This window comes from Myotis nattereri, assembly GCF_964212035.1.
Source record: "Myotis nattereri genome assembly, chromosome: 14".
NCBI classification, from domain to species: Eukaryota; Metazoa; Chordata; class Mammalia; order Chiroptera; family Vespertilionidae; genus Myotis; species Myotis nattereri.
Genome location: NC_138089.1, coordinates 26,723,656 through 26,747,526, shown reverse-complemented (window position 1 = coordinate 26,747,526; position 23,871 = coordinate 26,723,656). Strand labels below are relative to the sequence as shown.

General features: G+C 50.0%; 1 protein-coding gene across 1 annotated transcript in view; it reads right to left on the bottom strand.

The window, feature by feature from the left end:
• Window positions 1-3,462: 3,462 nt before the first annotated feature.
• SLC6A1 (solute carrier family 6 member 1) overlaps window positions 3,463-23,871 on the bottom strand; it is a 44,147-nt gene continuing 23,738 nt past the window's right edge. Inside the window, exons 2-16 of the mRNA XM_081105542.1 lie at window positions 23,522-23,581; window positions 21,574-21,916; window positions 21,032-21,163; window positions 20,363-20,463; window positions 19,472-19,581; window positions 17,715-17,847; window positions 14,717-14,851; window positions 14,383-14,486; window positions 13,982-14,106; window positions 12,694-12,806; window positions 12,172-12,303; window positions 10,291-10,393; window positions 9,088-9,188; window positions 8,016-8,183; window positions 3,463-6,053 (exon numbers count right to left, since the gene is read on the bottom strand). Of these exons, the coding sequence (XP_080961668.1) occupies window positions 5,949-6,053; window positions 8,016-8,183; window positions 9,088-9,188; window positions 10,291-10,393; window positions 12,172-12,303; window positions 12,694-12,806; window positions 13,982-14,106; window positions 14,383-14,486; window positions 14,717-14,851; window positions 17,715-17,847; window positions 19,472-19,581; window positions 20,363-20,463; window positions 21,032-21,163; window positions 21,574-21,811 (1,800 nt within the window). The 5' untranslated portion in view covers window positions 21,812-21,916; window positions 23,522-23,581 and the 3' untranslated portion in view covers window positions 3,463-5,948. The remainder of the gene's footprint in view (window positions 6,054-8,015; window positions 8,184-9,087; window positions 9,189-10,290; window positions 10,394-12,171; window positions 12,304-12,693; window positions 12,807-13,981; window positions 14,107-14,382; window positions 14,487-14,716; window positions 14,852-17,714; window positions 17,848-19,471; window positions 19,582-20,362; window positions 20,464-21,031; window positions 21,164-21,573; window positions 21,917-23,521; window positions 23,582-23,871) is intronic.

Here is a 23,871-nt window from a genome sequence, read left to right as displayed (position 1 = left end):
TTATTAAGTGACAGCTTGGTAGACAAAATCCTTCAAAACACAGGGCTCTGGGTGGGGGAGGGACCCTGAATGCAAAGGTCCTTCTATAAGGGAAGCTCTCAGGCGCCATCGCCATAATAACACGTGCTATTCTTTGCATGCTCATTTGGGGCCAGGCACTCTGCTTTGTGCCTTCCTTGTTTTATTTAAGTAATTTCACTTTAACCACAATTCTGGGAGGAAACTGAGACATGTTCAGAGATGCATGGAGAGTGAGCAGCAGAGCTGTCACTCATGTCCAGGGCTGTCTGACCCCAAAGCCAGTGACCTCAATAGCTGTTATATTGTCATTCTCTGTCCATATTCATTCATTCATTCATTCATTCATTCATGTATTTATTGAGCTCTTACTGTGCGTCAGGCACTATTGTGGGCATTTAGGACAGAGCAGTGAACCAGAAAAAGGCTCTATCCTTCCAGAGTTTCCTTTATATTGGAGGGAGGCAATAATAAACATACAAGTCCTGAAAATAAGAAACATAAAGCAGGCCCTGGCTGGTAGCTCATTTTATTAGAGTGTCGTCCCGATATGCCAAGGTTGTGGGTTCAATCTCCAGTCAGGGCACATATTTTTTGTGGAAAAAAAAAAAAATCAGCCAAAGCCGGTTTGGCTCAGTGGATAGAGCGTCGGCCTGCGGACTGAGGGGTCCCAGGTTCGATTCCGGTCAAGGGCGTGCACCTGGGTTGCGGGCATATCCCCAGTGGGAGATGTGCAGGAGGCAGCTGATCGATGTTTCTCTCTCGTCGATGTTTCTGACTCTCTGTCCCTCTCCCTTCCTCTCTGTGGAAAATCAATAAAATATATATAAAAAAAAATCAATAAAAATATTTTTAAAAGAAAAATAAAGCAGGGGACAGAGAGAGACAGGGAAGTGTGTTATTTTGGGTAGGTGGTCAGGAAGGCCTCTGGGAGGAGATGCCATTTGAGCAGAGACCTGAATGAAGGGAAGGAAGCAGGCCTGAGGCCATCTCGAGGAGCCAGAGGCAGAACATGTCGCTGGTCCCCTAATACAGACCAGCAAGTGCTTTTTGTTTTTCACCCCAAATCAAACCCGAGAGAGTTTGGGAGTCTCGCGGTGCCATCTCTGCCTGGCAAGAGGCGCTCCTGGATCCAGGACCAGACAAAAATTGCTATAAAGCGTATTATCAGGACAATTAGAGAAATTGGATATGGACTGCAGATTAGACAATTTTATTGTAACAGTGTGAACTTTTCTGCATTTGATGAATGTCCTTTTTCTCACAGGAGATGTGCTCATGTTTTAAGAGAAGCAGGGTCCAAATTTCAGCAACGTACTCTCAAATGGATTAGCAAAATCATCATCATCATCTTATTATTATTATTATTATTATTATTGTTATTATTATGTTTTTTGGGGGGAGGGGCGTTGTATTGTCCTGTTCACTTGGTTAAGCTAAGACTGCATTTCCCAGAATCCCCTTATCTGTGCAGTTCTGGATTAGAGTTGGCCAAAAGCAACATTAGCCTGACACTGGAAGGCAGAAGTAAAGCAGGAGCCATTACTCCTGGGAGGTCTTCAGGGTCCGATGCAGTGAGACACCTGTGTGTTCCCAGAGGTACGGGAGGGGTCCAGCTTGTCATGCTCTCCCCTGCCCATTGCCCTGCTGACCAGTGGCTCCAGGTCATCCACGAGACATCCAGAGGTGGGAGCCATGCACTTCCCAGGCCGACTCCTTTACTTGCAGATTGTAACAGTAATTATACTGTAATTTTTTTTAAAGCAGGCTCTGTATATAGTTTGAATATGTTTCTATTACATATATTTTTATATAGAGATATATTTACTTGGTGTTATGAGAACAAATCTTTATTGCAAAAGAATAGCATCCTATATCCTATCCTATATAATAAAGAGCTAATATGCTAATTAGACCAGATGGTGGAACCAGTGGGTGCAGGGCGGGGCTGCAAGGGCTGAGGCAGCCCGGGCTGCGAAGGCCTACCCTTGCACGAATTTCGTGCAGCCGGCCTCTAGTATATGATAATACAATATCTTTCCCCGCCCCCAGAACAAATACTAAAAAACAGTTCAAAAGACAAATGCAGGGCCCCTTGTTCAAAAAGCAGGAAAAAAGTGCTGCTAAAGGTACTAAAATCAGGCCTTTCCTTCCTTCCATGGTCGTTCTCTTGACCAGTCATGGTGCTTCTTAATTTGCTATTTAATATTATCCCAAGTAAAGGAAAATTTGAAATCTAAATCTTTAGCATAAATTTTATTGTTCATCTTTACAGTGTACAAATGCAAGAGCGTTGAGCTCATATGTGAATTTCACAACATGGATTTCGAAGCTTGGACAGGCACTGGCATTTTGTTCGTATCAGACCAGTAGAAAAACCTACACAAAGCTGAGTTGCTTTTATATCACTTCTTTGACACGCACACTTTCTGCCAATACTCGCCACCTTCAGCTGAACTGAGAAGGAAGAGAAAGTGTGAGTTAGCACATCTTTCCCTTTCCTCCTATGCCATCATTTTCGGTGTAAGTGGTTGGCTAATAAGGGAAGTACCTTGAGTAACAAAGAACATGAGGAGGGCTCCTTGGGTGATGGGTGTTTCTTAACACCATTGCCTTCTTTCTGCTTCGGAACCACGTTCCAGGTCAAATAGAGTGGCCTCACGGGGTTCTCAGAGCCCCTGCTTACTCAGTTGCAGACATAACACACTTGCCTTGTGGGGGCTTTGAGTCTCACTCAACTGCACGCATTGTGGATCCACTGGAATGCTGTGCCCACAGGGCATTAGAATTCTATCTGCAAAAGGTGCAGCAAGGCACTGTGGGGACACACACATTGCTCAGACCTCTTCTGCTCAAGTTGCTTAGTGACTTAGCTCTGATCTCCCAACTCTCTCTTTCAGACCCTTACTTCCTAACTTCCACCTCAGTTGTAGAAGGTCTTGTTCCTGTAATAAATCCCTTATTCCATAATATTCCATAATATTCCATATATTCCAAATATTATTCCATAATATTCATGGTGGTTCTGCTCCCCAGACTGAACTTGGACTGATAGAATATCATCACTATGTCAACTGGTGAACCATTTGTACTTCTCTGTAGAATTCAAATTTTTTTTAAGATTTAAAAAGATTTAGCCGGTTTGGCTCAGTGGATAGAGCGTCAGCTTGGTGACTTAAGGGTCCCAGGTTTGATTCTGGTCAAGGGCACATGCCCAGGTTGTGGGCCTGATCCCCAGTAGGGGGCGTGCAGGAGGCAGCCGATCAATGATTCTCTCTTATCATTGATGTTTCTATCTCTCTCTCCCTCTCCCTTCCTCTCTGAAATCAATAACGATATATAATAATAATATAATAATAATTTTTAAAAAATAGTATTTTAAGGAATGAATCAATGAGTGAATGCATGAATGTCCTTGTTAATTAAACATGTTCCTATTATCCTGGGTTTAGACATTTATTTAGTAGACCACATTAAAATTTTCTAGAACAGTAAGAATATCTCCCTTTTGTAGCACAGTCATGTTTTAGCTACACATTCCAAGACTTTTTGGAAGTACATCTCTAACTCACTGAATTGTGAGCCCAAACCTTTCTCTCTCTCTCTCTCTCTCTCTCTCTCTCTCTCTCTCTCTCGGATAAATAATATTGTGTGTAAGTTTGGTCTGATTAAAGAGGCAATTGTGCCCCCACCCCCAAGAATTGAAGGTTTGACATTGTAGATCATAGAACCTTTATTATTTTTCCTCTAAATTCTTAGGAATGTACATAATGTCCGTGCTCCAGTTATGACACCATTTATAGACATTTAAAATGCATCTTCATTTATAAATATTTTACATTTGGTCCATAGAACAGATAATTTTACTAAATAATGCTGTAATTATTTTAAAACAGGCTCTGTATATAGTTTGAATATGTTTATATTACATATATTTTTTATATAGAGATAGATTTACTTGGTGTTCTGAGAATAAATCCTTATTGCAAAAAAAAAGCATATATGATAATACAATATCTTTTCCCCCCAGGGTAAATACTAAAAAAATGTTACACATATTCACAGTTCTCACAGTAATTGTACGACACGTAATATTGTGCTATATAAGTAGGTTTGGATGGAAATCAGTTAGGGGATTTCTTGCCAAACATCTCACTTAGATTTGCTTACAAACATGAAATACGCCGCATTTGTCTTAAAAAGACTTGGCCTTAGTTTCACACTGAAGAACAAAGAGAAAGTTTGACGTCTTCCTGCCCTTATTCTAAAGGGATGGGGGTGGGACCATGATACACAGTGAAGGGTTGCTTTCAGTCTAAACCCTATAGGTGAACAATACATATGCAGGTTGATCATGGAGTCACCAGCTGGCATTTGGGATGCCCTTAGCAATGAGACTATTTTACAGATGATCTCAGGAACAGGCTTTAGATTCCCTACACGATATCCAACAAGACCCTAACTCCCACGCGCGAGGATGAGTGTATGTGTACAAACGCTTTGTGTTTTCTCTACAATAATGTGCTTAATATTCTGAGGGTGATACCTTATTGCAAGAACTGATATGCTGGTCACTGGTCACTTTCAGATGAGAATGACAAGAGATTAAAAAACCCACAGTCACAGTTATTTACCATAGTGATTAAGGATTAGTTATAAAACACCGTTTGTGAGCTAACGAGCTAAGGAGCTACAGGGCACAACAGACGATTGGCTACTTGGGAACCCATCTTCCTGCCAGATGAGGGACACTGAGTCACTGGGGTCTGCAAGGAGCTGTCTTCACCGATGTGCGGACATGCCACCGCCACCACCGAGCCCATTCCGGAAAGGAACAGAACCGACTTCCCGGGGAAGCAGCTTTCGACTTGGAAGCACTTTGGAGGTGGGGGTGGGGGGCTGGATGAACACTAGCGCCTCAGTTGGTGGCTGGGTAGATTTTGGTGGCAGTGAGGGGACTCCCGCTGAGGAGTTTCAGAGATGGTGAGAGGGCCGCAGCTTTGAAGGGGGTGGTAGTGAGGGAGGAGATCGTTTTAAAACGGTCACTGGATCCATTTGGACGCAGGGGTAGGATCACGTGACCTTGATTTCCTCCACAGCTGTTCTGTACTCTCTCACTCTGGGCATCCTAAGAGAAACTGGGGCTCCGATGAGGGAACGTCCCCAGCAGGATCATAGGACGCCCAGAATGCTGATTAGAAATTTAATTGTGCTTGTGGCAGTTTCCAATGGGCAGGGCCGGGTGCAGTCAGAATGGCCTGGCGAGGAGGGGCAGGAAAGCCTAGCCACAGAGATGCTCTCAGCCGGTGGCAGGGAGGCAGGACCCTGTACAGACTGCTTGAGAAGCAGGCCGGGGGATGCTGACTGAGGTCCTTGGGCTTGTTTTAAAGTCAGCTGCCTCGGGAAGGAGAAAACCAAAAAACGGAGAGAGCTCTGCTGGCTCCCTGCTACTTAAGAGTGAGCTCTCCCTAGAAACCTGTTATACAAAATGCCCTTTTCATGTGTACAGAGCAGCCTTCCGGTGGAAACGCACTCCTGCAAAGTCCAAGGTAACAGTCACGGGTTTCGGCAGTTAAGAGAACAGTCAGGGAAACGACTAAAAGCCAGGAGGGTGCAGGCTCACCGAGTCACACTCGCTGGCGGATAAAAGTGACCTACGCGGCAGTCACAAATGCCCACTGCTGGACGCTTATGGGGCCCGGATTAAAAAGCTCACCGGCCCGCAGGTGCCGGAGCCGAGGAGTATTTTTGCGCAAGTCAGGACCCAGCAGGGGTGAGACCGTCCCCACCTCCCCTCTCTGCGTGGTGATGGTGTCTGGACGCGCCACTCGAGGTAGGTTGAGATAGGTGGTATCTTCAGACATCAAGTGGTGGTCCTGCTCAGCCAGGTCGGGGGTGAGAGTGTCGGGTCGGCGAGCCACCTCGCACCCCTAGATGTAGGCCTCTTTGCTGGCTGAGCCGCTGGCCTGGGGCTGCTCCGGACCGTTCTCCGGGCGGACGATGTCTTCGCTGGGCTGGATCATGACCTGAATGCGCTGTGGGCACCGGGGAGAATTCGGGCTGAGATGGAAGGAGACAGCCTCTCTGTTCCCCCACCTTCTTTTCAAGTCTATTCTGTCTGCTCTGCCTTCAAACTGTGCCCAGACTCTGCCGTGTCTCCACACCCTCCACGCACACCTCCTCTCACTTGGGTTAGAGCCATAGCCCCCCACTGGCCGTCCATGTCCATCCTTAACCATCATCCCCTTCGTTCTATTCTCAGCTCAGCGGCTGGGGGGCAGTCGTGTTAGAGATCGCATCCCTCCTCGGGATGCAACAATGGCTCCCATTTCACCCAAGTCCTATTAAGGCCCCATATGATCTGGCCCCTGTCATCTCAGACTGCCATGTCCTTCCTCATCCCCTCACTTACTTCACTCCCACCACGCTGGCCTCCTCACCGCTCCTCACACACACCACGCATGCACCTGCCTCGGGGCCTTTGCACGTGCTGCACCCGGTCTGGCACGTTCTTCCTTTCAGATAGTGACACCCTCGATGTCTACCTCCTTAGGTCTTGGCTCAGTGTCATCCCCTCAGTGAGGCCTTGCCCAGCACTCCCTAAACTCCTTCCTACTGTGTGTTTCTCCATAGTCCTCCTCCACATCTAACATGTTTTTATTTTGTTATTTCTTGATATTCCTCTCCTAGAATATGAGCTCCAAAAGGGTGGGATTTTCGCCTGCTTTGTTCAGTGCTGTGTCCCCAGTCCTGACCATAGTGTCTGGCATATAGTAGATGCTCGATACATATTCGCTGGATGTCTGGCTCTCCCACCACCTTCTCCACGCATATCCCGCAGTCCTGCCTTATCAGCTAACACGGCGTCTTCAGACGCGCCTGGCTGCCCTTTCCCACCACGGTGCCTTCGCACAGGCTGTGCTCTCCTCCACAAATGCAGACCTGGCTTCCTCTCGGGGCTCAGCAGAGAACAATGGGAAATGAAAACACTGAACCTGGAGTTGGATAAAAGGGCTGCAGGCCCCAGCTCTGCAAGGAATGGGTAAGTGGTTTCCTCACGTGGCCTCAGTTTCTCCATCTGTGATTCAAGGAGGCTGCCCAGCAACTCCAGGGACTGCACACAACCCTCCACGTCCCTTCCCTGAGCTGCAGACCCGAGCACCTCCTTCTAGCGAGGACATCTTGGTGGGAAACAAGGTTGAGAGCCACTGATTCGGATCTTCCCAGCTGTGGCCTCCATAATCTGATTCTCCAAGTTCCTCAGTGAATATCCTCAGCCTACACTCACTCCATTCCTGTCTCTAGCACCTGGCTCCCTCCAGCACTGCCGTGTCTCACTCAAGAATTTGATACAACTTACCGAAGAGCCGGCATGGACCTAGCACACGCTAGGGAGCCCCTGCTAGGGAAGCACACCTTACAGGCTCTGCCTTCCCTTGCGGGTAAGGCCATGTTTTCTCTTTATCACAAATGAGGTCTCGAGGAAGCCCTCAACACGTCTGATTCCACCCTTCATCTGCTCCGAACCCTCGATGGCTCCCCATTACCCTTAGGATAAAGTCCAAAGTTCTTTTGTGATCTTCAAAGCCCTCCATGATCTGGCCAGACCATAAATTCCCATCCTCATCTCTGATACCCCCTGCACCCCTCCTCACTCTACCCTCCAGCCACAGTGATAAGTGTATACCTGTGGGCCTTGCACATGCTCCCCCCACTCCCCCACTCCCACCTCGTCTTCTAGGAACATTCTTCTGCTTCTACTTTTAACTCTGGCTCATACTTAGCTTTCCCCTCTCTCAAGAAGCCCTCCCTAACCCTCCCCAACCCAGCAGGGCTTACCCATCTCCCTGGTTTGCCCCAATCATGGCTCCTCTAACACTCCATTGCCACTGGCTATTGATTTGTTTGTTAGACAGTAAGCTCCACAAGGGGAGGGGCTGTGCCCAGCACAGTGGGGGAAGGGGACCAAGGATGCAAAGGGTGAAGAAGAGGCTTACCTGCTTCAGGGAGCCCTTTAAGGTGAGGAACATGTAGACCATGTACCCAGGGATGAGGACCATGGAAGACAGAGCCATGAGCCAGCCCACGCCCTGGCCCCACTTGGGGAAAACATAGTTTCCCATGGTGAGAGGAGTCATCTGCACAGCACTGAAAAGGAACACACCCTGGGAGGGCGGGGGAGAGGGTGGGGAGCAGTAGGTCACACATATTGGTCAGCCAAGGTCCCTCCTCAGATCCTGCAGCTGACAGGTCCACTCCCCCCACCACTACCTTGAGGCTGACCCTCACAGAGGCTCAATGTCTTGGGAATCTGCACTCAAGGCCACTTCCAGTACATGAGGAGCCTTTGTGCAAGACAGAAGAAGGTATCCCCTCTGGGAGCACCAATGGCAAAAGGAGCCATTTCCATGACAACCAATAGAAAAGGGCACCCCTCCTGGGAGAACCAATAGAAAAAGGGCACACCCTCTGGAAGGACCAATAGGAAAAGGTGACTCCTCTGAGAGGACTGACAGGAAAAAACATCCCTTTCTCCAAGGTAACCAGCTTGGCAAGCAGAATAGTTGGATGTCAGTCGCCATTCGCCATTCGCCATTGGCTGGGTGCCCTTGTTCAAGACACAACTTGTGTAGTGGTCCCAGCCCCCCACGACCAAGGACTTGGGGCATCCCCCTCCAGGGCCTGCTCATGCCTCACCTTGCCCTTGCAGAAGGGAATGGGAGGTGCTGAGAATGAGAAGTCTCCCTGTATGAATAGTTTGGGCTTCAGAATCAGGCCGGCGTGGTTTGAGTGCAGCACTGACACGATGGGGGATGCTGGCTGGGGGAGCGCTGGGTCCTCAGCAAAGAGGGGGCACTAGTGTCTATTTGTCTGAGGTTCATAAGGATGATGCAATATGTCTGGCATCATGCAGGGAACAAAACAGATGCTCAACAAATGGCAGGGAGTGGTCTTATTAGGGAACAGGGGTCTGGGGCCTCTTCCATCCACCTGCCTCCAGAAGTTCCTCTCTGGACCTGGGGCCTAGTTGTGCTCATCCTAGCAGGGCTGGTCAGGTGCTGTCCTTACCGCCACGATGATTGGGGTGAAGAAGGACCAGCAGAGTTTCCACCAGAGGCAGGGCCTGAAGCCAACCATCTCTTGGATGTTGTCATAGAATCGGTTGACACCTGTGACATTTGGAGCAAAAGCAGGATGGATGGGTGAGTTGTGGGCATTACAGGCTAAACTCAAGCTGTCCCTTTCTCACAGTATGACCATACAGAAGTCACCCAACCTTTCTGGGCCTCAGTTCCCTTGTCTGTAACATGGGGCTAATGCTCTGAGGGGTGCTCATTATCTAGTTATTATTTAATAACCAAATCCCCACAGCAAGTAGGTAGTGTGGGAAAACAAATCACCTTAACGTGAAAATATCTACCAAAAACCAGATACGCTTACAAAACGTGTCCCCATCACTCTTAATGTCCCCCCAGGCACCATCTGTCCCAGCCATTCCTGCAAAGCTTTACTGGGCCAGGATGGTTTTCCCTGTTGATCTGATGCTATCAGCAACTGGTAAGAGATTGCAAAGAAGAACTGCGAATCCTGCAAAGACCCACAGATGTCATGAAGTAATGCTGGGCACTGCTCCAATTATAAGCAAAGTCACTGACAAGGAGGATCTGATAGCATTAGGCCAGTTAGAGTTGAGGAAAGGAAAATGATGAGGAGGTGAGGTGGCAAGAAAGATACAATGATTATCTTTGTACTAAGTACTAAGTACTTAGTACAAATAAGTACTAAGAGGGACCCCGGAGAACATTTCTCTCAAACACATCATCTTGCTGTGATCATCGAAGAGTAGGGAAGGATATGCTTGGACTACCATGCAGTTGGTCTGGAAACTTAGGCCACAAACCAACAAATAAAGTCACTATTTCCTTCATTCTTTGTTCTAAGATAGTGCATACTTTTAACTGTAGAATTTTTTTGTAGTCTTGATTTCCCTTTTCTAGATAAAATCTCACACAAACCATTTCATCCCAAAATTTATGAAGAAATCGTGGTTCCGTTTTAAATGAGTTTATTCAACTGTTCTTCTTATAATATCTTCTAAACATGGGACTTCCTGTGGTTACACCATCGAGTTGTTGTGAGAACGAAATACATGAATGTATGGAAAGGGCCTGGTGTTCAAGTTGTACTGGTTGAATGATAACTGGAGAAAGGAATGATGAATGAATGAATGAATGAATGAATGATGACAGGGGGAAGAGGGTTGATGCTCACCGTAAAACCAGGAGATGGAGACACATTCAAAGAACACGAGGAACAGCAGGCTCATGCCACTGGCCGAGTAGTAATCAAAAAGCTTGAAGACATAAATGCCCCCCTGCAGGAGCAAAAACGGGGAGAGTGAGGCCACTTCCGCCAGGGACCTGTGCATTCCGTTCACAATCATCAACCTGGGCTTTACAGTCTGATGAGGCCAGGGTTAGGCTAAACTGCAGCAAGGAGGGTGTGGGCATTGATTCTCTGGGATTGGGCAGAAAACATGCAAATATGGGGAGCATGGAGGGAAGTGCCCCATTTCCCGTAAGGCTGGAGGGCAGAAGAGGAGCCATCTGTCCACAATGTTGAGTCAGTCAAGTCCCTCCCTTGCTCAAAACCTTCCATGGCTTAAATAAGACAATAACCTAGTTCATAAATAAGTAGAAAGATAGAAAATAAAATAATAAAATAAAATCCAATGCCTTGGCCTTCAAGGAACTGCATGATCTCTGGTTCTGCATCCCCCACTTAGCCCCTCACTCCCTCTGCCCCCACCACACCGCTCCTCACGTTCACCAAGCCCATTCCCACCTCAGGGCCTTTGCACCTGCTGTGACTTCTTCCCCTAGCTCGGTCTCCCCTGGCTGGATCTTCCTCTCATTGGAGTCTCAGTTCAACTACCACTTCCTTAGAGGGACTGCCCCTGACTCTCTGTTGAGGTAGCATCTTTCCCGTCCCTGCTGGTCGTTCTCTGTTCCACTATCCTCTTTTCTTCATGGCATTTAATGATCTAATGTGTATGTCAGTCTTATCCAAGAGAGCAGATACTGTCTGTCATGTTCACTCCTGAATCTCCAATGTCACACCAGGCCCGTAGTAGGTGTTCATCGATTATGAGAGAATGAATGAACATTAATTCTAAGTCTGAACTGTATTTGAACCCAGGGGTGGTTTTGTGGAACATAAATCAGACCCACAGGGCTGAGCTCGTGGCTTTAGGGTCATTTATATTTACTGTACAATTCATCAGTTATATATTTGTCTTCTGTGTAGACTGAGAGGGGGCTTGAACGCAGAGAGCCTTGATCATTAATATCCAAAGGGGGGAAAAAAAAGTAGGAATGAAAGGGAAGGGCGGTGCCAACCTCAAAGACCCAACTAACTCCACCTTGACTCTCCAGTTAAATTTTTTTAAATCCTCACCCGAGGAAGTTTTTATTGAATGCGCATCCGAACCGGGGATCAAACCTACAACCTAGGTAGGTGCCCCAACTGGAAATCAAGCCTGCAATCTTTTGGTGTACGGGACAACACTCCAACCAACTGAACCACCCAGCCAGGACTCTAGTTAATTTTTTAAAAATATTTTATTGATTTTTTTACAGGGAGGAAGGGAGAGGGATAGAGAGTTAGAAACATCGATGAGAGAGAAGCATTGACCAGCTGCCTCCTGCACACCTCCCATTGGGGATGTGCCTGCAACCAACGTACATGCCCTCCTTGACTGGAATCGAACCTGGGACCCTTCAGTCCCCAGGCCGACGCTCTATCCAGTGAGCCAAACCGACTAGGGCTCTAGTTAATTTTTACAAGTCTTTTAAAACTCAGCCCCTGCATCCCCTTTTCCAGAAAGAGTACCTGGTGCCCTAGGCCAGGTTAGGGGCTATATTCTCTAGCTCCGCCCATCATTTCTGCATCATTGTCTGCGTTTCCCATCAACCCAGGGGCCCCTTAAGGGAAGGGATCCTATCTTACTTGCAGTGTGTGCTGGGCTTGGCATGGAGATGGTATTCAATGAACGGGGCTTGGGAGGTAAAGTGGGCTAAGACAAGGCTGGGGTGCAGAGGGCCTGGGAGTGGCCCTGGCACACAGTGGGTGCCAGGTGTTTACTGCCCTTACCTGAGTGATGTTGGAGAGGCCGATCAGGTAGGAGACGACGCAGACGGCAGCAATGAAGAGCTCCCTGCGGTTGCGGAGGAGTTTGGGGTACTCGTCCACCAGGGCGGTGATGAAGCCCTCCACAGTGCAGAACTTCAGGGGGAACAGGGGTCAGCCACCGCGGAGGCCCCAACCCCAACCACCCACAGCCTGATTGGCGGGAGACCGGAGAGCCCAGCAGCATGGAGACAGCAGGGCCCGTTGAGCCCAGGGATCCAGGCCTGATCTGCCTCTGCCTCTGCCTCTGCCTCCCTTTGTGAACTCGGGAGAGTCCCTCACTCTGAGCATCAGCTTCCCCATCTCAAAAGTGGAAAAGGTGGCTGAGCTGTTCCCTGAAGTTTCATGTGGTGGACATTCTAGGGGGACTGATACTCCAGGCCATCTTCTCAGGGGGCCTAGGGCAGTGGCCTCCTCTTTCTGCTTCCTCCCAGATGGGCAAGGCTGGGTGAGGGGCTCCTCAGGTGCCAGGGAGAACGTCCTCACCTGGCTGTCAATGCCCAGCATCAGCAGCATTGAGAAGAAGAGAATGGACCAGAGGGGAGAGATGGGCAGCTGGGTCACCGCCTCTGGGTACGCCAGGAACGCCAGCCCGGGGCCTGTGGGGGAGAGGATAAAAAATATAAATAAAACATACAAGCACCTACAACGTATTCAGTACACACCCACTTTCTAAGGTGCATTTCATCTCCCAAGAAACCTTTTGAATGAGGGTTGTCAGCCCCCTTTTCTACTTGAGGAAAAAGTGTGTGCTTGGTCGGGGCGGCCATAGGGTTGGGTCCAGTCAAGGGGACCAGTGGGATGAGATGAGGAACTGCGCTGGCCTGGCCAGCAATGGGGACAGTGTAGGGGCAGAGAGGTGACTAGATGGAGAAACAGGAAGTAGAATGGGCAGGTCCTGGCACTGGTTGGTTTGCCTGTGGAGGTGACGGAAGGGTACAGAGTGATGCTGGGGCTGTCCTGGGTACTGGCTGGCAGAACCCTTTGCTGTAATGGGGAGCACAGGGGAGCAGAAGGCTTGAGGTCAGTGTGGGAAGGTTGTGTTTGAGTGTCTGGGTGGGGTGATATTCAAGCGATCGGGAAGACCTTGGCAGGAAAAGAAAGCAGACTATAGCCTCCCTGGGGTCTGGCTCTGGAAAGTGGGGTGGTGGCTGTGGGTTCCAGAGAAATGAGCTGGTGGGCTGCCCAAGTGGGGGAGATCAAGGCCTCAGGGGAGAACGTTCCTTTCAGCATAACCCACGATGCTTCCTTCCTGAGCCTCTGGGCCTCTGCTGTGCACACAGTGGGTCCTCATGTTTGCTGCTTTCCTGGCTGAGCAGGGAAGGGAGGGGGTACCTAGGTTTTTCCTTGGAGCCGGTGCCTATCTGTGCAGAGAGAAGATGGGGCACAGCCTACTTGATGAGGATATTTTTGGAACTGGGACAAATGCACGGACTTGGGTGCTTTGTGTCATGGTGGTGAGCATGTCTGAGTTGGACCAACGTTTATATCCTTGGGGCAAGAGCGAGTCTTCTCCCCCCTGATGCCCAGGATTGGGCTAGATGTACCAGTATGGCCAGGCTCTGCAATCAGCCAGGTCTGGGCTCAACTCCAAAGTCCTACCACCTTCCCAGCTCCCCAGTGTCAGAAAGATCCAGGGGTACAGTCCACATCAATGCTCAGTGCGCGCTGCCTGGCACACAGTGGCCTCTAGGCCAGCGAGCGAAGGTGGTGATCTGATGACCGCAAACGCCAGCCCCTCCCTCTCCAGAGCCCGGTCCTGTGCGGTGCTGACCTGAGGCCGCCACATCAGCAATGGACCTCTTGGTGACATGGGCCATGAAGCCCACGATGGAGAAGATGACAAACCCTGCGAACATGCTGGTGCACGAATTGATGCAGCAGACAATAATCGAGTCCCTGCGAGGGAAGGCACGGTCAGGGAGGGTGGGTGGGCAGGACGGTGAGCTAGTAGGCTGTGGCTAGCAAAGGGCAAGGGGAAGAGGGTGCCTGTCAGGGGGGCTAAAGGGCTGGTGGGTCCACCCCCGACCCCCCACCTCTGGGGAAGGAGTGGAACCAGAAGGAGTGGCCAGAGGGACTGGCTCTGAGACAGACGGAGTTGACAGAGGAGAAAGGCCTGGGGTGCAGCCGCGGAGGGCTGTGGCTGCGGAGGAAGGTGCTCCTGTGCCTGGGCACCTGTAGACGTTGTTGTGGAAACTGTTGTAGCTCCCAAGAGCGATCAAGGATCCTAGGCCCAGCCCGTAGGAGAAGAAAATCTGCGTGGCAGCATCCAGCCACACCTATAGGCAGAATGAGAAAAAACAGTCAACGTTTATAATCATAAAGCCGCCGTGCTGCAGGGCACTTACATGTGCCAACCAGCTCTACCTGGCAACAGTCCCAGTTTACACAGGAGGGTCAGAGAGCGGCAATAGCTTATCCTAACGCTGGTCACCTGTGGCTCAGGACTCAGGTGTGCACATAACCGAACTGGCGCCTTCTAGTACCTGGGGCCAGGAGGACCGCTCACCTCAGAGTCCGACAGCTTGTGGAAGTTGGGTGTGATGTAGAAGAGGATGCCCTCCCCGGCCCCCGGCAGTGTCACTCCGCGGAAGAACAGGATGATCAGCATGATGTAGGGATATGTGGCTGAGAAGTAGACCACCTGGGAGGAAAGTGGGGGATGTGGTCACCCCCTCCCCCCTCTCCATACACACACACACCCCAGCGCACCTATGCCTCCTCCTCCCCACTTCACCTACATCTGTACCTGCTGTGGCTCTGGGCTTGGCTCTAGTTCTCTTCCTCCAGGAAGCCTTCCTGGATTCCTAACATGCTCTGCTTGGCCACTTTTCTGCAGCTCCTCCTTGGAGTCTGAACCAACCAGCTCAGTGCCCAAATTTTCCCTTCCCCTATCCCTCCCCTACTTGTTGATTTCTGTTTAAATTAAAGTATGTGGTGACAGGAAAACTTTAAAAAAATCACATATGAACACACAGTTCCTTTCAACAGCCTCTAGAGGGTAAGTTACAAGGAGGACAAGGCTTGTCTTGTTCACTTCTCTGTTTTCCCAGTGCCTAGAACAGTCCGTGGTATATAGCGGACACTCGGTTAATGCCAGACAAATGCACCAATGCGTGGGTGTTAATGCCTTACTGTTCCTCTTTGGAGACTTTCCTTTGCGTATATGATCACATTTTCTTACAAAATGATGTACTTGCCTTTTCATGTAACATGCTTAAAATAAAAAACAACAACACAGTACATACATCTTTGTTTCTTGTTTTATTTACTAAAAATTGTTTTACTGTCTCAGAACAATGTATTTTTTTAATTATACAAAATAGTCCCTCAGGAGGTTCCACCATCCATTGAGGTCACTTCCAAGTTTATGTCAATCCTAAGTCTACTACATTGGGTACTCCTGAATAGAAAACTTTGTCTACAAAATTAGGCAAATTATACTAAAAATTACTGCAACTTGTACTAAGAAATTATATTAGTCTTTGGAAAAATTTCTAGGAGTAGAATTACTGAGAAAAAAGGAATAAGTTTCGCCAAGGCTTTTAACCCATGTTGCCTAATTACCTTCCAGAAATTGAATTTTGCCCAACATTACAGAGAGCACCTTTCCTGGGTATAATCATCTTAAAAATTGCTTCTTGCCAAATTAATCATGAAAAAACGGAGATTACATTTCTTTGCTCAATGGTGTGAGAGAGCAATTTTCAAGTTCAGTGACCTTTATATCTTAGCGTCATGCTCAGCATAAATTGTTCTGTGGGTTAGTTTCATCTCCCTGAGTTGACTCTGAGAGTCTTCGGGGTTAGGAAAGGCGGCCACAACCCCATCAAGATCACTGTACTTGGAATTAGGAAAAGGGGAGTCAGAACTGCCTGTTTCACCTACAAGCTATGTGACAGTGGGTGAGTTTCTTATCCTCCCTAAGCCTGTTTTCTTGTCTGGAAAATGGGTAGAATCAACCTTGCTAGTCAGAAAGTTTGGTTGCCTGAGGACATACAACATGCTTAATATTTGCTGCTGGGTCTTGCAGTTCAATGTGTCTTCCATGTTCAGCATGGAGCTAGGTACACAGTAAGTGCTCAGTGAATGTTTACTGATGGAGTGGTTGGCTCACTCAAGAGATGCAGTGAGGGAGGCCCTACCTCTGTCCCCAAGAAGTAGCCCGTCTTCTACTGTAGCAGGAACTCTAGATACCACCCAAAAATGATAATAATTGATGTCATGTATTGAATGCCTACTGTGTGCTAGGTATATGCTACACACACTGTGTAGATTATCCCCCTCAAGTCTTTGTAACAGCCCTGTAGGGTGCCATTATTGTGACCACTTCACAGATGAGGAGACTAAGGCTCAGAGAAGTGAACTGGCTTGCCCAAGAGCACACAGCTAGGCACCGGGGGTCTAGGCCGCTACGTTCTTCTGCTTCTAAAAGCTGGGCCTGGAGACAACTGTGGCCTCCTCCTCCCATGCAGCCGAGGGACAGAGCAGAGCTGCTTTGACACCAGCCTTGAATTTGAGCCCAAAAGTCCCACCAGACTAAATGGGGCAGTTTTTTCATCAGCTTTGCCCATTCCCAAGTGCAGAATTCATTAAGGTTCTGTTTTGCTCATTCAGCTTCTTAGGCAGCCTGAACCTCCCTGTCTCTAGCCTTAGTCAGTTCAAATCCTTTCTCTCCCTCACTTTAATGACCTCAGACAACACACTTGCTGAGTCCTTCAGGCCAAGACCAGTGAGACCTGGTCATCTTCTGTCCCCAGACTCATGGGGTGGGACTTAAAAGGGGGAAGAAGTAGGTTTGAGGCCAGTCTTCTTCCCCCCAGTTTGATTGGCAAGCTCCCCACCCATGTTCCCCAGGTTGCACAACCCAACTTGGCCTGGCTCTGCCCTTGCCAATAATAAAAACAAAAACAATAACTCCCCTTGCCAGCTGCAGAGCGCCTTACAAAATCCTGTGCTCATTTGATCTGCATAACAAACCAACAGATAAGCATAGTAACAGCCCCATTTTTAGAGGAAAAAACTAAGTGTCAGAGGTGAAGTGACTTGCCCAAGGGCATAGGGACAAGTGAATGGCCAAGTTGGGATCTGAACTCAGGTCTATTTGAATACAAGGCCTGAGTATTCAACTATTAATCAATCCATCTCCGTTGCTCTTCAAAGCCGGGATGTGGCGTAGTCACCCCTGGACCATTGTTTAATGGTCCATGAGTAACATTTACCCTCTGTTTTGCAGTGGCTCTGCCAGGCCCAGGCTAATCTCAAAAGACTTAATGTGAGCCTGGCACCGAGTTAAGCGCCTGATTTGCATTATTTCCTTTAATCCTTACACCTCCCCAGAGGTAGGCAATGTTATTCCCATTTTATAGGAAAGGAAACTGAGGCACAGTGTGATGAAGGGACCTGCTTAAATGAAAGATGGAAAGGGCTCCTGGGAGGCACAGGCTGCTTGCCCAGGTGGGCGATCCCCGCATCCCTCGCTAGTTCCCGCTGTGCACGTCTCTTACCTTTCCAGTCCAGCCAACACCCTTCCAGATACAGAAATACACAAGGATCCAGGCGATGGCCAGGGTGATGGCCAGAGGCCAGCGGATCTGACCCGGCTTATCCAGCCCGTCCGTCATCTGATGCATGTTACGCCTGATGGAACAGGAGGGAGGTGACAGTCACGGGGGCTGGATTGACCCGGGAGCTGGGCCAGTGTGTGGACACAGGTAATATCTTGCACTGTGACTGTGCTGACATCTGCGGTCACTGAGATCTAAGAGCTGGGTGGGGACCGTGGGGCCCATTATACTAATCAGTAGAAAGTGCAGACCTGCCAGTGCCTTAATTCAGCCTCCACTGTTGCTCACCTAGATGGCTGCAGGTCTCCTCCCAGGACCCCCACCTTCACTTTCTCTCTGTCCCCACTCCAGTCCCCAGAGATCCTTCTAATAGCAAGTCTGGTCATGTCACTCCTCCGCTTAAAGTTCTGCAATGAATAGCTCCTTATTTCATCATAGGGGCTCCCTTAGCTCCTTATTGTTCTCAGAATGAAGCCCAACTCTCCAGGTGGCTCTTGCAAGCCGTGATGAGCTGGCCCTGGTCTTGGTTCGCACCACAGCCCCTCAAGCTCTCCTACGACTGGACTACTTGTCATCCCCTCACTCCAGCTTGCTTGCTCTCACCTGCCTCCAAGCCTTCACGCATACTCTTCCCACCCCTGTCTCCCCAACACTGCTTTTCATCCTTAGATGCCATTCCTCACCCAGGTTGGTCCAGGCGCCTCCTTGGAGCCCTCACAGCCTTCCATGTCCCTCCTTCTAGTGCTGGTCACTTGGTGTTGCCACTGCCTGTTTACCTGCCCACATCTCTAACCAAACTGGCACACACTAGGTGCTCAAGAAACGTTTATTTAATAAAAGGTTGAATGAAAAGCCTGGCCATGTGGGAGACAACTGCATGTGGGAGGTGCCTGAAAGCAGAACAGCCACAGTAGAATCTGGTATTTGTTCGTAAGGAGACAGCCTAGCCAAGGACGTTTCAGCACAAAGAGAGTGACTTCACGTGTTCTGACGCCTCCTGAGAACGGCGCCTCTTGGCAGCTTATCCAAGGTGCAGTGCAAACTTCCAGGTAGACCCTAGCAAGCTGCCCAGCACAGATGCTGCCTTCATGCCAAAGAGATTTGGGTCTCAGGACCTCGTTTTGGAAAATTAATGCTCCTAATCTGCATCTTCTATGATGAAACAAGCAACATGGCCTTCACTATGGACAGTGCGTGTGTGTGTGTGTGTGTGTGTGTGTGTGTGTCTTTATTCTAAGTGACTCAGGACTGGTTTTCAGAATGAATCGGGACTTAATTGGCCTCTCCTAGGCCTAGGATGGTTATTCCTCTCCACTGGCCATTGTCTACCCTTCTCCACCCTGCTCTTGCCCTGGAGGCTGAAAGCTATGGCTCCATCACCAGTTCCCCTGCCTTCTGGGTTTGACCAATAGCAGGAGCTCGGAGGGTGGGAGGAGAGTGATGTTGTGGATGTATTCTCCCTGCTGCCTGTGGCTTCGTCTGCAGCTGGGTTTCTCTACCAAAGGTCTCGCGCATGTCTAGTGGCTCTTCCAAGGTTCAGCTTTCCGGAGGAGAGAGGGGTTTCACCCTTTCTTGGGGCTCCCTTAGCCCTGCCCACATCTCCATAAACAGTCCTTCACCTAACCCTTCCATCAGCCTTCTGAGGTGCCTCTGTACCTGCTGGCCCTGCCACCCACCAGGAATAACCCTGCACTCACTCCCAGAACTCCATCACAGCGCTGGTCAGGTTGGTGGTGTTCGCAATGCTGTAGTTGGAGAAGCAGCGGTCTGTGTTCCAGTGGTTGTCACAATGTTTCCATGGCAATGTCTGCAAAGACACAGCGACACAGACAAATCCTGTTGAGCCATAGGCGTTGGCAACAGTGACCCTAGCACACCCTGTCCATCCCTACGGTACCCTGAACCCCCTCACGGCCATTTTCCCCCCCTCCCCTTCCCAACAGCTCCCAAATGCAAGTCATACCGTGGGCCCCATTTGAGAGATCAGAGAGGGGCAGCAACTCGCTCAAGATCACACAGCACCTAAGTGTCATTGCTGATATCTGAACCTCAAGCTTTTCACTCAGAAAATGAGCTTTCCAAACGGCACCCTAAGGTTTTGTGTGTCCATCCCGGACCACTTCCAAGCTATGCGACTCTGAGCCTGTGCACATTGACACCGACACTGACTACTCACCGCGCTTGCACTTTTCCAGGCACAGACCTAAGCGCTGCACACACATTTATGCTGCAATTCTCACAACTCTAGGAGGGCACTGAGGCTCAGAGAGGTTAAGTCTCCTCCCCAAAGTTGCACAGCTGGTATAGAGTAGGGTCCGGGTTTGAACCTGGATTCATATAAAGTGGGCTAACAATACCCATCTTAGAGGGGTGTCATGAGGGTTAGATGTTACCCCACAAAGCGCCTGGCCCAGAACAGGGGCTCAGGTCATGGGGCTATAACTGTGGGGAGACAAGGGCTGGTGAAGACCACCTCGCCCCCTGCTGCTGGAGGAACGGCTCTGTCAGCAGAACTGTGGTCCGTGGATGGAGGGTGGGACTTAGAGCGGGTGTGGCTCTTCTCGAGCAGCGGGTGGAGGGCCACTCACCGTGGTGAAGGAATTGTACAGGTAGTAGATAGCCCAGGAGATGATGACGATGTAGTAGATGTTCAGCCAGAAGGACAGCACAGCAGCGGCAAGGCCCACTCCTGGGAGGGAGCACACCTCACGATACTCATTGAATAACCACAACTGCCCCCGTGCATGTCACTGTTATCATTTCCCACAACGTCTACAATCTCACTCGACCTTGGGGAGAGGCAGGGACGTGGCTAAGGTCACATGCATCTGGCGAGGGAGGGAGCCAGGCCTGGTGTCTGGGGCCCCCACAGACTGGCTGAAGGTGGGGCTGGGGCTGGGCCTGCAGGAAAGCGTGATTCTCCACATGTTCACCTGAGTATCTGTCAGCACTGAGCAAGGGAGCCAAGAAAGTCGCACCCAGCACATGCCAGGGAAATTCAGGGAAATGAGCTCACAGAACCGGGCTGGCAGATGTGAATATGGGGCCTCCAGATTGAGTCCTCCTCTCTACCGCCCTAGGTTTTGGCCAGCGTGGTCACCTGTCACCTGGCCCCTTAATGGCTCCACTCTGCTCAGACGTGGCTGAGCAGCTCCCTCTGTCCAGAGGGGTCAAGCATATTGGGAAGGCCCTGGCTTTGCCTCCCTCCTGTGGGCAAGATCATCGCCCCAACCCACGGCCCCACTCTGCAGACTTACCTTTGAACATGGGGGCCAGCTTCCACACCCCCAGGCCCCCGATGGATGTGTACTGGCCAAGGGAGCATTCCAGCAGGAAGAGTGGGACCCCCGCAAAGATGAGCGTCAGGAAGTAGGGGATCAGGAAAGCCCCTGTGGGGTTGAGAAGAGAGATGCTCAGGTCTCGGGCGTTGGAGAAGCCCAGGGCACAGAGCGTCACACGGGCGTTCTGGGGTCTCTGCCGTGATTTCTGTACACTCTGCCTCAAAAGCAGCACCCACAGCCAACGCCCAAGGACGATCCTGCTCAAAACACACAACCTGCACTTGGCAAATGAAGAGGTGAACTCTCAGGTCATTGATGGAGGACATCACCCTTTCAGAATCCTTTGGTAAAAGGACACGAAACAGGAAGTGGGGCCTGACCCTCCTACTGGAGTCTTTCGGGGACCCATTCCACTAAGGTTGCCCCAGGAAAGGTCTAAGTGGAACACTTCCTGCGGGGGTGGGGGGGGTGGGGGGAGATTCCAGGCCCAGCGGGAAGGTGGTCGGGCCAGCACCTACCGCCGCCGTTTTTTCCGCAGAGATAGGGGAATCTCCAGACGTTGCCCAGGCCAATGGCATAGCCCACGCAGGACATGAGGAAGTCGAAACGGCCCTTCCATGTGTCCCGGTCCGGAAGGTCCGCCGCTTTCTTCTGCACTTTGACCACCAGGGTTTTGGGCTTGTCACTGCCCGTGGGAATCTCGCTGACCTCCGTGGAGATCTGTCCATCAGCCACCTTGCTGCCATCCGTCGCCATGTCTCGGAGTTTGGACGCAGGGGTCCTGGCAGATGGACGTGCGATGTCGGCCCCGGTCCACGTGGACAGCAGTTTTGCGGTTCAAGGTCACCCTAGAACAGAAGGCTGGTGGTGACAAGCAATGAAGGGGGGCAAGGTTATGGAGTTGCCCCAAAATAACAAAAAAGCAAGTCACTCACAAAGGAACCAGGGCTCTAAGAAAGCTCTCCTACAAACCCTTTTCCTCCCACCAGGCTCTGCTCCCCGAGGAAGGGGGGTTCCATTTGTTTCCAAAGACAACATGTGCGGGTGTGGTCTGTTGTCTCCTGGACTAGCTTCAACTCTGGTCATCTGTGTCATGTGGCCTCTGTGGTATGTCATGCTCAGAGAAGAAAACCAGGGCGACCAAGCTGCCAAAGAGAAACACTAAATGCTCCTCATCTGCCTCCCTGGAAGCAATCAGATTTCCACTTCCTGATGCTGTGATAGCCGCAGCAGGGCAAGCAATGGCGGGTCCGAATGTGGAGCCCAACAGGGAGGTATCCCGGCCGCAGGTGGTAGGTGAAGGTGGTGTAAGAGCACAAACACGGACCATGATCATAGCCCTCTTTACCACTTTCAAGCTGTGTGACTTTGGGGAAACTTCTAAACCTCTCTGGGCCCCATTCTCCCTCTCTTTTAAACCGAGGATGGTAATAGTACGTCCCTCATTGGGCTGTTGTTCTTCACTTATTTATGGAGACACACTGTGCCTGGAAAACAATGAGAACTTGTTGCTATTTCATCAGCAGTTCCCAAGCCTGGCTGTGCTCCCAAGTCATTTGGAAAACTCTATAAAGACACATTCCCAGCTCCCACCAAAGATGAGCTCCAAGTCTATAGTTCTAACAAATTCCTTAAAGGAGATTCTTTTTTAAAAAATATATATTTTTATTGATTTCATAGAGGGAGGGAGAGGGAGAGACAGAAACACCAATGATGAGAGAGAATCATTGATTGGTTGCCTTCTGCATCACCCCCACTAGGGATCAAGCCGGAAACCCAGGCATGTGCCGTGACTGGTCATGTGACCTCCTGGTTCATAGGTTGATGCTCAACCAGTGAGCCATGCTGGCTGAGCAGGAGATTCTTTTTTAAAAAATATATATTTTATTGATTTTTTTACAGAGAGGAAGGGAGAGGGATAGAGAGTTAGAAATATTGATGAGAGAGAAACATCGACCAGCTGCCTCCTGCACACCCCCTACGGGGGATGTGCCCACAACCAAGGTACATGCCCTTGACCGGAATCGAACCTGGGACCCTTCAGTCTGCAGGCCGACGCTCTATCCATTGAGCCAAACTGGTTAGGGCTGAGCAGGAGATTCTTATGCCGGGAGCCTAGCCCTAGCCCTTAGGTGAGGAAGGGCCACTGGCTAGATCCACTCTGACCCTCGGTCATCCCCAGACATTTTACCTACTCTGAACCACTCTTACCTCTAGTTCCAGAGAAAGCGAGGAGAGGACAGTGTGTGACTCTGGACTCAGTCCCGTCCTGGGTTTAAATCTCCACTCTGCCTCTTACCAGCGGAGTGGCCCTAAGTTGCTCTAGGCTCAGTTTCCCCATCTATAAAATGGGGGTAATGCTATCTGCCTTGTAGAATTGTGGCAAAAATGAGCTTTCATGGCTTGTAAGAGTGCTTGTCACCTGACTGGTTTGAAAAGGGTTATGATTTTGGTTGTTGATTTTACCTGATTTTCTGTGGCAGGTCAGCTCCAGAGCGGCTCCCTCTGCAACTCCTGGGAGAGAGCCTGCAAAGCAGAAAAGAGGAGGGGCCGTAACTGAAAGCCGCTGGCACTGATGAGCAGCCTGGGCAGACAACGGCAGGGGTGCAAGAAGCCTGCTAGTGGCTGTACTCTGTATGAGCCCCCTGGAGCCACCCAGCTGGGGTGACCTCAGCGAGTCCATGCAGCATGGCTGGCCCATGAGGCCCTGGGAACATGCAGGAGTAGGGCCTGCTGCCCTTGGGCCAGCTGTGAGAGTGGGCCTGAGGGCACTGTGAGGAAGGTGTTCCATAATTTTATCAGAAAGAAGAGAAAAA